Genomic DNA, 16,906 nt, shown 5'->3' on the forward strand with positions numbered 1-16,906 from the left:
TTAGGGTTACTAACACAAAGTTCGGTAAAAAGACCGTTAGATGAACATTGGTGCTTTAAAATTTTTTGCAAGAAGAGAAGCGTAGGACGTTTCTCGAACTGAATGAACAGTTTGGGACTACATACATTGAAAAAATGGGACAAAAACGTGTCACAATAATTCAAGAAATAAATTATTTAGGATTGGAGTAATTGTCAGTGAATTGAATCAACATTTATAAATACTTTTCGGTCATAAAAGTCGAATGATCGTTACTTTTCGATATCAATTCAGTTATATCATCAATATTTGTATATTTTATATTATTATTTTATAATTTCTGAATAATATGTATTATCGATTTATTCAAGATAATAATATTGATTGCATTTATATAGCAACTGAAATAACTTGAAGACATAATGATTCATTAGGCGAAAATGTGACGATATTCAAGGTTTCTACTTTCGAAATTTTTTGCGTGTTATTATTGACAGAAATAGCTAAGAGGAGAGAAGAGAAGACTAATTAACGCTATTAAAATTATCTTCTAATAATAGTTTATCCTCTATTAAAAATGTAAATGTCGCTCCAGTTTCTAGAAACTTTAAAATTATGTTGAATTGACTATCTCTTGATTAACTAGAGAGATTTTCGAGATGCAATATTGCCACACAATACAAAACTTAATCATTTCACAACTTGAACGAATCAAATTATAGAGCATGGAACGTTTTTTTATCGCAATCAAAAAATCGGAAACTTATAAGTTATACTTCAACATTGTATCACGATCGAATTAAATTGGACATATGCTTGACATATAAACGTACGCATAGAAACGTACGAGAAAATCAATATAATTAGCAACATTGAATCTCTCTGTCTATCAAACATCTCGATACCAATTTTCGCAGCATCATTATTTCGTACTGAAACAGCCGCATTGACTTTCGACGTGTCAGAGTATAATTTCCATATAGCAATCAGTATGCATTTTCTATGCGGCATATATCAAGAATACCTTTCCCAATCAGAATCTCCATTAAAAAAAAGGGAATACAGTTCTACCCTCAATTAATACTATTATCTCCAAACTCTCCTATTGTCATCTCGATTGTATGTATCCTCTCCATCTTTGGGCGATGCATTTTCGCAAATGGAATCGCATGCCAAGGTTTGTCGGCGTCGCCTTTGTTACCAATCGCTCCCTCGTCGTCGTCTTCTTCTTCTTCTTCCTTTTCGTCGTCCTCTTCCTCTTGCCATCGCCGTCGCCGTCCTGGTCGTCGTCGTCGTCGTCGTCGTCCACCTTCGTCCACCTCGTCGTCGAAAATTCCCGTGGAATTTTTCCACCACTCGATCATCCCGACGAGGGAGGCGATCGTTCCGTTCGGATGGGATTGTCCAATGAAGCGATACCGCAGAATCTCGATGGGCGGCGCCCGGAATCTCGGCGATGGCTCTCAAGCTCTCCCGACTTCTCTTCGTGGTGGGGCCCGACGGGGCCCAAGCGAGCCTGGGGGAGGCCTGGTGGGGGGATTGACATCGGCGACTACTGTGCATTTCCCACGTGCCCTGGGAACCCCCGCGGCATCGTGTCAGCCCCCGCTCTTCGGCTCTTTTGCACGCTCCTTCCACCTCCACCTTCCTCTCCCACACTATCTGCTTCTCATCGTCAGCGGCGAGAGTCTGTCTCTCCTTCTGTGTCTACATGTCTGTCTCGCTTTCTTTTTTCTTTCTCTCTCTCCATCTCCTTCTTTATACGTCTTCTTATCTACCTTTCTCCTGGTCTTTCCTACAGAAGTAGAAGGCAGAAATCAAGAAATGCGTTCTCCAAGATCGATTTGTGGTTTTGCTCTTGCGCGTAAGTAGACGAGATAGCTCGTCTCGTGATGGACCGGTTCTTCCCCGAACGATCGGCGACACATTCCGACCTACGCACAGGTAGATAGATATAGGCGGGTAGATGGTAAAAGAGTCAGTGGCTCTAGCTTTTGGATACGAGGGCTACCTTCGTAGCCTTTATGGCCAGGGTTGGCTACCGCCCCCGCGGGGGGCATCCTTTTTGGGAAAAAGGGCGAAGGCGGAAGGAAGCGGCGGTTTATTCCAATACTCGAGGGGAAAAGGGTAGGGGAAAAAGAGACACTACGAGATTATAGACGTCCAAAAGGGGTCTTTCTTTCACGGCGTGGGTGAAGAGGGATGCTCTCGTCTCACGGTTATGAGGGCGGGCCCAGACGCGGTGGTAGGGATGCCGAGGACCCCGTGAAGCGTGAAAGAGAGAGGGAGCGAGAGATTCAACGCTGGAGGAGACAGACAGTCTTGAGGTGAGCGGGGAGGAATGAACGGGTACCGAAGCGGGAGCTCAGGAAGCCGCATCGACGAAGGATTTGTGAATAACCGCGCTGCTATTCGGCTATCCAGGCGAGACAAGGACGCACGCAGAGAGAGTCAAGTCGGGACAAGACGCGCTACCACTTGTGTGTTCCCTTCTTCGTCGGACCTTTCCACTTCATCATCGTTCTCTCGCCGTTTTCTCTCCAGTCCGAGTCATCACCCGCCGCGTCCACCCTCGTCTCCCTCAGTTTTCCTTCTTCTCTCTGTGCTCCCGTTCCTCCTCCGCACATCCTTCTCTCCACCACCACCATCGCCACCACCTTCGCCACATCTTCCTCCCTCGCCGCCTCTTTTCTACCTCTACCACCGCAACGAGGTCGAGGAAGGAACATCCTGGACGTTCCCCGTGGAATCGAGGGAGGCTACCTTCACACGGAAACGACAACTGGTGGGTATCGGTGAGTCGGTTCGGTAGGGAGGTGTCTCCCGATCCCTCCAACCAGAAGAAGCGAGAGACGACGACGACGACGACGAGGAGAGACCTTTGGCGGTTACACACTGCGTCCTACCGTCTTCTGGTGTGCCTACCTATTCGGGCTACCAACGAACCGACCGGCCAAGCTTCAGTCGACGCCGCGCATCCAAACGGTCCAGACCTGTCAGCCCGGAAGACACACGCGCAGCATCTCCCAGACACTTTCTCACGAGCCACCGAGACCTTGTTTAAGTAACGCGTTTATTGTCGGCGGCGTTTATTGTGACGCTGAATATACTCGCAGTTCGCTCGATAACCCGTTTCGCGAGTTTTCGTTCTTCGTTCGCTTCCGTCAAAGCCTGCAGATTTAACTTCAACGGAAGAGTTACTATCGCTCCAGGACAATCTTTTTATCCGCACTTCACCCATCTCGGTAAGTCAAAGTCAATTAATTTATTATTTGCAATTTTAATTGATATAGCGATATAATTTAAATCATCTGTTAATTATACAATTTGAGGTAGAAATTAATTTTTTTATATTCGAATTAACAAGAGGAAAGAAAGAGGATATATCGTTATAAATCTTCAACATTTGTCATTTGAATTCTGCAAAGTGGAAAATATCCATATTATTGAATATATCTCGAGCCCTTTCGCGCACATTTTGTCCTTCATACTTGCATGCATTAAGAATCAAGCGGGCGGGAACACAGCGGTCCATATTCGTTCGCGTATCTCTTCTTCGTCTTCGCGATGACTGGACTCAAAACCAGTAGCAGATTGTATAGGGCGGTGCGCGGTGGCCGCTGCGTTCCGATTGGTCGTCGAGAATGTCTCTCATAGGTTGTTCACAACTTTTCACCCTCGAATCCTCTTCGATCTTTTTTTCCCTCTGAACTTCCCGGCAATTTATAAATAAGGTCTCAAGTGTGTAATTTTCCGCGGCGATATACATGAAGCAATCTTACATATTTAATTACGCGAATAAAATCAATTCCCTTCTGATTCAGGCCATAATCTAAGCATAGTCGATTTATGTAATGTTTTCATTTATCTAATTGAATCTAAATCGAATTCGTTAAAAATTCGTTTCTAACTCGATATCCTTCGTATAATTTTGGCATCTATAATTAACTATGATTGGAGGAAAAAAATTCAATATATTTAAATCTCTTCCGCGAAGTAGTACAAACTCTTCAAGTCCAACTTCGCGTGTTCGAGGCTCCTCGGAGTCGAAAAATCGGGTCCATCACCTGGCTACCATTTTTCTCTGGACGGGACCGCGAATCTTCTCGCGCGATAGGGAATAATCTCTCTCTCTCGGAGGGGAAACGCCCTTCCGCGGATCCCCGATACGTCTCAACGTTATAAGAGGGAGGGAGAGGAAGGGTGTGGTCCATCTTCTCGCACGGTGGATTCTCTCCGGTAGCGAGTGGCCGAAAACCGGTAGTCGGCGGTAGGGCGGTGCACAGTAGCTACTCTTCTTTGGTTGGCTACCGGCCTTCCTCGCTGCGGCGAGGAGAACGAACGAACGACTTCGAGAGGGCTACCGCTCCTTCCTTTATTCCTCCATACACGCGAGAACGAGTGCACGCACGCTATATCGAGAGAGAAAGACGGGGCTCCCTCTCGGGTTGGTCGTCTCTCCGTTCCACCTCGATTGGCTGCTGGGCTCCTTGTGTTCCACGCACCCCGCCCTTCGTGTAGGGCTACCGCGACTGCGGAAGGAACAAAGGGCGCCCGCGACTGCGTCCCCCCTCCCTCGATTTCTCGCCGATCGATGGCAGGCAGGGTTCGCCGATATATTTATTGATATATATTTTTCAAACGCGAGAGCCGCGTACTTTGGCCAGTCTAGAAGGTTGCGTCGATGAATTCATCATGATTCATTAATTTCGAGAAACCTAGGATCTCTAGGGGGATGCGAAAGTATTTAGAATGCATTTTCTCGGACGGATGCTTCCGTTTTACTTTATTAACCCTTCTCTTGATGCATAATTTTCCATCAATGTATAACTACCCGGATATCAGCTGCGTTTTTTTTATACATTGCATAATTTATTTATAACAGCTGATGGATGTCGAACGTTGTAAGAAATTTTCGAATACAACATTTTATTTCGGACGAAGAAAAGTTCCGACATATTTTCAGTTGCCTTTGGTACCTGAATATCTACCTGTTCATTGACAAAAGGGTTAATTCTCTAAATTGATTATAATTCATTGATTTCGATAAATCTTGAGTATTTAGGATGTTATGGTATCTAAAAATATTTATTTTAGATGCACACATTTTTATTTGATTAAACGAGCTTTTAGACAGTTGTTAAAAATTCAACTCTATCGATTCATTCGTTCGAATTATACTTCAAATTACAGTTCAAATAACAATAAAATTGAAAGTTTGATCGCGCGATATTCCATTCACGTTTGCGAAAGGAGAAGTCCCGCTTGATTATTCAACAAAATTCACTTTCGTACTGTATAGGCTTCACTGTACCTACATGTGAAAACGCGAAACTCTTCTCCGTCTATTCGCAAATCTTCCGCCAGATCTATGGCATCTATGGCGATCTACATGAATAACGCATTATCATACATTATCGTACATTATCATACCATTAAATGAACTCTCGCGAGGTAGTAGAAACATGATAACAAGGCACGGAGGTTCGCCCTCTCTCTCTCTCTCTCTCTCTTTGATCTCGTGCAGAAACGTCATTTTATTCGCTCTAGAATGATTGCCACCAATCTTGTATCTCGCGCAATTTTATTTTACTTTTTTCTTCGGATTACGAGCCTCCATTCTCCACCTCAAAGTATCACGAGGACGAGGAATTATCGGCAAATTATGGCCTCTTGTTATTCGTGTAACTTTGTTACTCTGCGAGATCACGGTCGATTTGACAGACTTTATCGGAGAATCGCGATCCATTTATCACATGGCCTGCTTGGAGGGATTATTCGCGTGTCGCATCACCGTGTATGTATATGTGTACGTGCGTATGTAATGTAAAACCTGAGCGTTTACACGGCTAATGTCGCTTTCCTCGGCACCCGACTCATTAACGCACAACTCATTAACTTCGCCTCGCGCGAGCAAAGTGAGAACCTGTTCCTGCCACATGTGTCTCTTCCGTCTCGGGTAATACCAGGCGTATCGCGACCTCATAACTCTTCAAGATTGCCACGTAGTAGCCGCGGTGTGTCGTTCATTTTCACGGGCGTATATATCAATATCTTGTGACAGCGGAACGGCTGATGTCAATTTGCGATTGCGAAGAAAAAATTGCCAGATTTGGAGGAAAGGAGAGGAGACGTCGCACATTAATTGGAAATCTACATTTTTCCGAGTAAAAATATTTTTCTCCTACTTTCAATTTTCATATTCATTCCATTTGATAATTTTTATGTTTATTAATTTATATTTAATTTTTATTTTTATATATAATTTAATTTTATAATATATTTTATAATATATTTAATTTTATATATAATTTAATTTTCACATTTATTTTATCTTAATATTTATTATTATACTTTAAACAGTCAGATCGCTCATATTTTTTAAACAATTTGAAATACATAGGGACTTCAATTTATATATAGGCTATAATTGAGAAACATATATGGAGCACACTATCAGATTCCCTGGCCAATTTGGAGACGATTTTTCCTCAGCGAAAGTGTCAAGGCAGGTTCATTTTTTGCATGTTCCTAATCTTTGTAACTAGGCCTTAAATAAAAATTCTATTAAATTAAACTCTATCTGAAATTAATTAAAGAATGTAATTTTGTCAATATTTTAACTTCACAAAGTTTAGTTTGCGAGAAGGCCTTCTTTTTGAATTATTTATAACTTGAAAATTATTGGTGCCTCGACATTTTCACTAAAGAAAAATCGTCTCCAAATTGGCCAGAGAATTTGATAGTATCCATATATGTTTTTTTTCAGTTATACCCTGTATAAATAAAATCTGAAATTCTCTTCGAAATGCATAAATATGAGAAAATTGTGCGAGAAAATTTCCAGATAGAATATTATTCCTATTACATTCTATTTTAACAAAAATGTCGAACACGTATACGCGATTGATTGAAAATGCTCAGAAAAAATTCTTCGGGCCACAAAAGTCGCTGGATTTCGTTGCTTATACGAATTCTAGACACGAGTTTCCACCTTTCCGAGATGACACGGTGCGAATCGCCAGCTTCGTTTAGAATATCGTGTGTGACGTCGGCATTTACGTCAAGGATTCCAGCGATTCGGACGTCAGAGGCGCGGAAACCAACGTGTGTCTCTTTTTTCAAGTAGAACTCGCGTAATGCGCAGTTTCCGATTAGGCTCCGCCGGCCGCCCCGTTAGGGGTCCACGAGCTAAAGCACACACAACCTGGGTTACGCCCAGCCACGCTTATATTACTCATTCGGACACGCCACTTTATTCGAGCGTGCGCCGTGCGCTTAATAATACGCGAGCCCGGTAGCTACTCTGGGGGCCGAGGAGGCTCCCGTGCAACGGGTTACGTGCGCCGCGATTGGTTCCTGCGGGCTATCTCTTTCTTTTTATTTTTTTATTTTTTGCTTCAACACACGTCGAGCCCAAGCGGTGCTATTAAGAGCAGCTTTTCCCTTCCGGTCCCTCGAGTTCCGAGAGCGATACTTTGGAGCACGAGAGATTCATCTCTTTGCTATAATTTAATTGCAACGAGAGATAGAGAGGGAAATTGATTATTTTTTTCGTGTTTTTTTCTACGAGCGAGAACAAAGTCTAATTTTCGACGCATAAATTCGTCAGACTTGAAATAATTTTCGAAATTTAAGAGACATCTCAAGGGTAACCTCAAGGGTAATCTCAAGGGTAATGTTGGAAATTATGAATGGATCAAAGTAGATGCAAGAAAGCTGAAGAAACTACAAATTTCATTCGGTTTTACGATCTGTTATAAAAATAATCACGTAATAATCTGTAAAAAATATCTGTTCAATGTAAAGAGAGGACATGCAAATAAAAAAATAATATAATTAGAAACAGTTCTAATTTAAGAATTTAGAAATAGGCCGTTTTATCGCCTAATAAAAAAATTAATCGGCTATTCGTTTCCGTCGCGAGATATCCAAGATAGAGATGTTCTCTCGATTTACGAAGCTGGATGATGAGCATAAAGATTATGGGTCGTATTTTTGCGAATTTAACTCCAATAGTTTTGCTGCTCTTCCTCTCTTGTTTATCTCGTTTACCTCTCTCTCTCGTGTAAGTAATATTTATATAAAACTAGACAATTGAAGTTGAAATACATAATATTCTACAGAGGGTGCGCATCAGAAGTGATAATTTAAACCACGTATTAATGAAAATGGTAAAATTAACTTTTTACTCATAGCTTCTTTATGAATAATTTTGACCTAATTTTTTATTCATAGCTTCTTCTCTATTTACCGTGCTTTTTGCAGAAATAATAAAACTGGGAAATTGCATGTAATACTAATTATCAATATAATATAAACACTTAATATGTATAATGCCAAAATTAATGAGTATTAATTTCACAGAAATTTTATAAAATTAATTGTGATTATATTGAATGCAATATAGATATAATAATAATCATAAATATATGCATATATTGTATATAGCGAATTAATTATATTTCATTTGGAAGTGAGAATCATACGAGTTTTCAATTTTACTTATTAAAGCATCAATTTAATCGACTCTCCGTCTGTCATTTCTCGCAAATATAGAATTTTGAATACACATTGATCGTCTTCCACGTCGAAATTTACTACATAGGTGTATCTCGCAACAAGCTTTCATCTCGCGGAGTTATTCGTAGCCAGCTCGCTTCAGATCTGACATACTCATCATACCTCAATACCCCATTGTGCCTTCTCAGATTAATTTTAAGCGTGATCCCAATAAAATGCACACGCGAACAAGACACGAACCGAGACGCGCACCTTCCTACCACCCACGCGTTTCTCAAGGAATGCAAAATACTTAACACACAAGCCGCTTCTCTCTTAACCCGTAGCTCGTTGTAGAACGGCGTAAGTCTCGTGTCCAAGATATACATATACGCGAAAATAAATACTTTGCGCGCTAGTCAGAGATCGGAGAGGAATCATCGATTCTGTGCTCTTTTCAGGCAGCGAGAGGATCCTCTCGGCGAGTGGTACCAGCAGTGATCTCACTCCCAGGAATCAGCCGCGCTCAAGAGCTAGCTTTACGCGGGAGGAGAAGAAACGACAGGGTCGAGAGAGACAGATAAAAAGAGCGAGAGAGAGTACATGACAGAGTAAGAAAGAAGAGAGAGAAAGAAAGAGAGACATAGTACCGAGTGAAAGAGGACAGAGGGAGACAGACAGGCAGACAGACAGAGTGGTGGGAGCGATTCCGGGCGTCGGCGAGAGAAGATCAAGGAGGGAAAGGAGAGGACAGAGAGAGAGAGAGAGAGACTCGACCAAGAGAAGGAGCGGTGGGAATTTATAAGGATGTTCGCGATAATGCCGATGGAGACAGAGGGGCACGGCAGGGAGTTCGGCCGGCGGCAGAAGATGCGCGCCAAGTGCACGGCGTACCAGGAGTACGTCTGCAAGTACTGCCAGCGGCGCTTCACCAAGTCCTACAACCTCATGATCCACGAGCGCAGCCACAAGATCGACGTGACCTTCACCTGCGAGGTCTGCGGAAAGTCCTTCAAGCGGCAGGACAATCTCAAGCAGCACAGGTACACCATTTTTCATTTCTTTGGTTTTTCGTTTCTCGGTTTTCCTCGTTTCACATCGACGTCATTTACATTTTTTTTTTTACTTCGACGGATCGATAGTCGCGCGATCGATCGTCGCGATCTCCGGGGGATGGAGAGCCCTTTAGCGGGTCCTTCGACAAGGGAGGACTTCGATATATGTGACTGTCACTCGCGAGAAAGGTTGCAATAGGGGCATCGGGAGACGTTTTCGTGTTTTGTGATACTTGTTCGTACTTGTCGTGTGATATTCCGTCGAAACTCGAAAAATCGAACCGTATAGACTGAAATCAATCGTCGTCGTTAGATTACGTCATCGACTATCGTGGAAATCGTTCAGTCGCGATTATCCCGTTTTTTCTTTTCTTTTTTTTTTTTTTTTCCTTTGGATAAATATTACTTCTCTCTCTGTCTCTTTCTCTGTGCCGAGCTGTAATAATCGACAGGCATATATTTTCGATAACAAGTAAGTGAGTTGAGGTAATTTTCAGCATTCTCGTACATTATATGTATAAAGATTCTTAGTCGCGCGCGTAAGCTTTAAGCTAAGACTCATGAGACGCAAAAGCGCCTGGAGGAAACCGGTCGGGTCACCGGTTCGACCTTTCGCAAAGTCGAAGAAAAGAGAAAAACGTTCGGCTGAAGTCGGTACTTTATTCTGTGAGTCACTTCACGGAGCGAGACCTGGCGCGATTCCTCCTCGATCCATCGTCGACGTGCCTTGACGTGACGAAATATCGTGAAACGCGCAAAACGGGTAATTTTACGTGCGGTGAAATAACGATATATCGAATACCGAAGGGAGAATTAATATGTCGCGGAAACGTCTCACGATGATCCTCCAATGTAATATCGTTAATTAACGACGACTCGCAAAGCGTTCCATGCGTAAAATAGTTTCATCTTTTTAAGATAAGAAAGTACCAGTATTATAAAAAAATATGTATATATTTTATTACATATATTATGTAATATATATATATAACAAAAATTATTCTATTATTTTCTTCGTTGAAATTTTTATTTTAACAAAAACGCGAAATATCCTTTATATACAGGTCCTATTTTAAATAATGCGTTGCTATTTTACGAAAACTGAGGTTTCCATTGAAAAATATTTCATATAAAAGTTGTAGGATTTCGAGGGAGACATCTTGTTATAAGCATAATCTTATTCCAAGTGGAGACAGTTTTGAGATTTCGAGAGTATTATTTTTTTAAACGAAACCATCATAATTATATTAAATCGCGACTCCTCGTAATATTTGACGTAAAAAAATCGTTAGAATAGATTAGTCGAAAAATGAATGGTTTACGAGATATTTTATGCTTCGTTCTGACACATTTTGACAAAAAATATGAAATATCTCGTAATGTACTCATTTTTCGATAATCTTACCTTAATAATTTTCTGCATAGAATAATGAGATAAATTAATTGGTGTAAATAACATATAGTTATTTAAAAAATAGTATGAAGTTGCACATTGCAAATTTTTTTAATCAGAAGAGTATGTTTTTTTTACATTGATTGATTGATTTCATTATTTTATATACAGAAAATTAGTAAGATTATCGAAAAATGAGTATATTACGATATTTCATATTTCTTTCAAAACGTGTCAGAATGAAGATAGAATATACCATAAACCATTCAGTTTTCGACTATTCAACTTTACGACAAGATGTCCTCTTCGAAATCCTACAACTTTTATATGAAATATTTTTCAATAGAAACCTCGGTTTTCGAAAAATAGTAATGCATAATTTAAAATGGAGAACATTTGTATATATATATATATATATATATATATATATATATATATATATAATATACAAAGAAACTATGTACAAATACAGACTATTCACTCAAACTCAATCATTATTTTTAATAAATGATACTTTTTAAATAATATTTTATTATATCGAAGGATATTTCGCGTTTCTGTAAAAATAAACATTTCAACGAATAAAAGAATAGAATATTCCTTTGTTAAAATAAAAATTTCAACGAACAAAAGAAAGAAATACATCGTTTTAAAGACATGGCAGGTTGCGGAGAAAGGCTGCGATATTATATGAGTCATTTTTACGAGTGTAAAATTAATTTAACCGCGTCAGAGAGAAGGTGATGACGATATCATGTCATGTAGCGGAGGAGGATTTCACCGATTCGTAAGCGACACAATGCAAAATTCTAATCGAACGTAGAAGAAAGAGAAACTTTCATCTCATTATCACTTACTTGTCAAAAGTTTCGGCGAAAATACACGATCGGGAAAGTTAGGATTTAGCGGCTTAAACTATCGGTTGAAAGGGTCACGGTGGCGACCTCGAGAAGGTCAAAAGCGTCGGTTCGACCAGAGGAGGCCGCTACCGCCGTTGACCTTTCGCATCGATAGCCTTGTAATGGTTGCAACGTGTCACCTTCACCCGGCAGAGGCGAGAAGAGGAACCGCGCAGCGGCGGAGAGAGAAGAGATACGTATATATATCCCGCGAGAGAGGATCCGCGCGAACTTTGCACTCCCTCTCTACAGGCGCCTACGGGCCATAGAGTCCGTCGATAGAGTCGATACGCGGTATATAGAATCGGCCTGACCCATAAATCAGTCGGAAATAACGCTGCCCCCGCATGGAACGCGCGAGCGAGCGAGCGATAAAATAAATCTTCAATATCTGGTGGATACTAATGGATACCTTGTATGTAACGGCGGTGGTCTTGTTTTCTGTTCTGTTGTAGATGTGGGTGGCGGTGAGCGGGAGCTCTCTGAACCTCCTGCACCTTGATACACAAAATCATACACAAAATCGGCATCACACACCGTTTTAGGAACAGATAAACAATTATATACAATAAGACAAGAACAATAACTAAAATTGCAACTACAATTTGAACATTAAACTGCAACCTACACGCACTCTCTTCTCATTCTTGATCACCCGCACTTCCCCCCCCCCCCCGATTTTGATTCGCGACAACTATGTACCGCCACCACCACCAGAAAAAACCCCGGCATGCGTATTTCTTCTTCTTCTACTTCTTCTGCCTACTTTGCCTTCTCGCTACTTCGTCTGCGACTTTTACTACCCTCGCTACGACTTCTTCCACATCGTTCGGCTATTTCTTTAACTAACGCATGTGAGTCCCACGCTCTAACGAGGCGGCGGGAATGATTGATAGATAGGAGGGGAATTTAAAAAAAAAATGAGAAGGGAAAAAAGAAGAAAGCAAGAGGGGTCAACCCCGGGAAGTGTACTTTCCTCATCTTCCGATTTCGACCATCTCTGTTCCAGGAGCATACACTCTGTTCCCTACAACGGCTCCAACGGCTACTCAAATGGCTATTCAAATGGCTACTCTAGGTATTAGAAGCCATCCGGCCAACCTTCTATCCTAAAAAAATTCCCGTAGACATCTCTCGAAATCTCTCTTTCTCTATCGAAATGCTCTAACTTCATCGACCGACCAGTTCTCCCCCCAGTTCTTCCTCCTCTGATGAAAAAGCGACGATCCTCCGCCTCTCCGTCGGCAACGACGTGTCACGTTCGTCGGAGACGAGAATCCCCGTCTCTGCGAATCGCAGGGGAATCGCGAAGCTTCATCGATCTTCTTTCCCTATTTTTTTTTTTTTTTGTATTGTCACCACCTCGCCTACCAACCTCGCATTTTTAGTTTTGTTCGTCCTCGCTTCTTTTGATTATTTTTTTCCGCTTCTCTCATCCTCCTGTATCCCGAGCCTACACCCAGACGTCAGCCACATCTTCGAGGAGAAATCATCGTCGACCCGATTGACCAACACGAAGCACCGTCGCATCAGAACCGTGAACGATGACAGCGATATCTACAGGGATACGAACGATCGTAGCTTCACCTCCGAATTTGCTGTATAAATTTTGCCGAATCTCAAACGGGTAATTGATATAATCTCTTGTAAAATACGATCGACGATACATGTTCAAAGCGTACGTAAAATTTCATTTGTGCGGGATGACTGGACCGGGGAGTCCTTCCCCGATCGAGCTATTTATAAATCGTTGAAACTTTATTGTTGCATGCGATTAGGTAGATAACATATCGTACAATTCGAGTAAGATAGGAAGAAGAAAGATAGATACGACGCTATATCGAAAGATAATTTATTTATCACATTAGAGGTTACGCCTTAAACTTGCTCTGCTTCAAATATACGCGTCACCTTCATTTTTAATCGAGATTAAGAATGTTGGTGAAGATTTTCTTTCACAAGAGACAACGAGAAGTACCCACACACGCGATATTGATCGATCGTCGAACAAGGAAGATAAAAAGACAACGATTCTTCGATTACACAAGAGAACGAGCTGAGGAGGAAGAAACCGTAAACAGTCGAGCCACTTTCTTCCGCATTTTCATAACGAGGAAGCCGAGGACTCCTCTTGGCCTCCCCGGGCTAACATCCCAAATTGGACTACGTAATAACCTACCTACCTAGCTCTCTGTCTACGGTCAGAGGATGCGCTTGTTCGCTTCCTCGCGTGCTACCGTAGAACCACGCCCAGGCCCGGAGCGACGTCTCTTCCTGACCTCACCTCACCACCTGGCAATCAACCGCGGAGAGCTACTCGGCTTCCCCGTTCGGTAAATCCGTATAATCTCGCGACGGCGAGAGATCCTCCTCATCGTGGAACACGAAGATGCGAAGATCGAATAGCCGACGAGCGAGCGAGATTGTCGCGAAGATTATTGTCGCGACCGGACAGCCTTGGCTTGTCCACGTGGTGCAGACAAGGTGGTATCGCTGACGCAAATACCAGTCAGCTGAGATCGGTTTCCAGTGGGTGAACCCTCGGCCAAGTGTCTCTTCGACTGAGCCGGCCCGAGACTCGCGGCCAACTCGAGTGGAATAAGGATCAACCGTTATTCTCTCCGAGCGTCTCTCGATCGTATCTTTCTTTCTTTCTTTTTCTTTATATATGTCATCCGGTTTTTTCCCTTCTTTTTTTCTTGTCTTTTATCGATAAAGCGTTGCTCGAAAACGCGACGTCGAAGCGACAGACGGACAGAAATATTCGCGTCCGAGTGTCGGCGAAGGTGTAGGTGTAGGCGATATGGTAGGTTTTGAGATCTCCCATTTGCCTCTCGAGCAAGAGACGCTAAAACGCGAGTTGTAAACCGTGTGGGATATATGTATAAGCGCGCGTGTGGCGAGCACAAATATAATATAATCGTCGTGTGTTGAGTAAAACCTTCGAAAACCTTCGGTTCTCTCGGTTTTTAGAGAAAACGGTAGGAAGGTACAAGACGCATTTATATCGTAATGGATATCCATAAAACGTAAAGAGTTCAATGAAAACGTCAATGATTTTATTTATCGTCGTTTTATCGTTATTTATAAAATTTTACGCCCATTCCGACGATGTAAACGCAGATGCAAATTTTATTACGCCCAAGACTATATTACATCGTAATTTTTTCCCGAAAAGTTACATTTTGATTTGTCTTATATATTTTTTTACTAATTTTTTGTATACATATAAAAAAATATATAAATATATATATTTATTATATGTATATTAAATATTTTTTGGTCTATTGTATTCCTTATTGTAATCTTTTTCTCTAATATTCTACATTATTATATTTGATGCTAAACACACACAGCGATCTATATATATATACGCAAAAAGATGGAATCATTCACATTATGATAATAAATTATCACTGTAATCGTCCTTCGACTCGCGTCCATACACTGTAAAAAATGTATTTCTCGTGTATAAAATTTAATATATATTTTGCGGCATGTTTTTTTTCTTCTAAACTGTACATTAAAAGGAGAGAAAGCGACTTTTGGAGGAAAGGGACTTGTATGTTAATGAGGATTAGGAAATTTACGTGAATCTCTTTGGTTGTAACATATACATCCTCTCTTTTTCTCGTATCGCTAAATATTTTTCATTTTTTTTTTGAACGCGAGAGAAAATTACACAATACGTAATGAATTACACAAAATATGTACGAGAGTTTCGGCTATGGCCTCTCGAGAACATCGAGAGCTGCCAATCAGCCGACAAAACTCACGCACAGATTAAAAAAAAAATTAAAAATGATATAAAAAAAAAATCCACGATGGCTTCGAGGTAAAAAGCGCAGGCAGGATTTCATCTTTCTTCATCTACAGCCCCTCGTTTTCGATTCTTCTTTAGGGGCGGAATGGAGATCGCGGTCGTACTTTGTACATAGCTTGCAAAAATTGCGCATCTTTAATATTATTATTATTATTATTATTATTATAATATTATTGATTATTAATTAATATATTATTATTAATTATTTTACGAATGTTATCGAGAAATAGCGCTTAGTCATTCTGTACTGTAGCCGCCGATAAGGCTTCAAGAGTGTAGAGAGCCGCACTTTCGTTTGTACGCGATATTGATAGGAGTGATAATAATGTTATTTTATTTTTATTATAATATAAAATTATTATATTATTATATTATATATATATATACTTTGCCACACACACGTACACGCACACACACATACACACATCGATATCCCCATGCATGTATCGCTAGCTTCACACAAACACAAATCGAAGGTACACGGTCAGCCCGTTAGGAAAAGAGGTTCATGTTTCTGTCTCTCCAAGAGAGACGGGATAATATGATATCGCGCGCGCGAAACGATGATGATTTCATGTATGCTTTCCGCACACATAGCATTTGTATTAGTGGGAAAATTCCACTCTCCACAGCGGACTAGAAATAAATTCGCCAAGTTGTAAAACGCTACATCTCGCCCCTGTGTCTTTATTTTTTATAAATTTCCTCTTGCTCGAAAAATCCTTCCTATGCATTTTTTTGCGATGATTATAAGATGATTCCTCTGCTTTTAATTTTTTGTGAATAATTTTAATATTTTAATAATTTTAATAATTTTAATATGTAGCATTCAGGGTGAGGGTTTATTTGTAATTTACGAAAGATTTTCGTAAATTTTCATCGTCCATCTTGAATCATTGCATCATTCTCTCGAGCGTATACACGGTGTGTATAATAAGAGAGCCTCATAATACAGGATAATTATATTACAAATTATACGATTGTGGCTTACAATTAATCTGCATCTCGTTTGAGAGGCCGGAGCTACGGGATGACTCAATCGTAGAAATTATCGGGGATAATTCATTCCTGAGGATCGCTCAGAAACGGTCGTCACGCAAATCACGGCGTGAGTTAAGTTAAGCGACGGCCGGCATCAGGACGATAGGAAAAAGGAGACGGAGAGAGAAGAGTAGCAATCCTGATCAAGACAGATCTCCCGCAGGCGTGAAATAGCGGGTTGTATGAAACCATCCTTCTTGTCACAATAAGTCAA

General features: G+C 41.0%; 1 protein-coding gene across 3 annotated transcripts; it reads left to right on the top strand.

Annotated features, from left to right (window-relative positions):
- Positions 1-2,501: 2,501 nt before the first annotated feature.
- Drm (odd-skipped family member drumstick) lies at positions 2,502-16,313 on the top strand. 3 transcript variants are annotated; one of them, XM_083039984.1, is made up of 3 exons: positions 2,502-3,224; positions 8,943-9,524; positions 12,284-16,313. In XM_083039984.1, exons 2-3 carry the CDS (start codon positions 9,289-9,291, stop codon positions 12,297-12,299), a joined length of 252 nt encoding a protein of 83 aa, XP_082896110.1. In that variant the 5' UTR covers positions 2,502-3,224; positions 8,943-9,288; the 3' UTR covers positions 12,300-16,313. The 3 variants fall into 3 exon arrangements, with proteins under 3 accessions (XP_082896110.1, XP_082896108.1, XP_082896109.1); XM_083039982.1 differs by having other exon boundaries at positions 2,505-3,224; positions 12,838-16,313; XM_083039983.1 differs by lacking the exon at positions 2,502-3,224 and adding an exon at positions 5,861-6,146 and having other exon boundaries at positions 12,838-16,313.
- Positions 16,314-16,906: the final 593 nt, after the last annotated feature.

Source organism: Prenolepis imparis, unplaced genomic scaffold (assembly GCF_030444845.1).
Source record: "Prenolepis imparis isolate NDT839.2.m4 unplaced genomic scaffold, iyPreImpa1.0 SCAF_6, whole genome shotgun sequence".
Classification (NCBI taxonomy): domain Eukaryota; kingdom Metazoa; phylum Arthropoda; class Insecta; order Hymenoptera; family Formicidae; genus Prenolepis; species Prenolepis imparis.

Excerpts from the sequence above, each read along its gene's own strand:
- Drm (XM_083039982.1), top strand. The coding sequence starts at position 9,289 with ATGTTCGCGATAATGCCGATGGAGACAGAGGGGCACGGCAGGGAGTTC. Across the intron at positions 9,525-12,837 it reads GACAATCTCAAGCAGCACAG|GAGCATACACTCTGTTCCCT; the intron begins GTACACCATTTT and ends TCTCTGTTCCAG.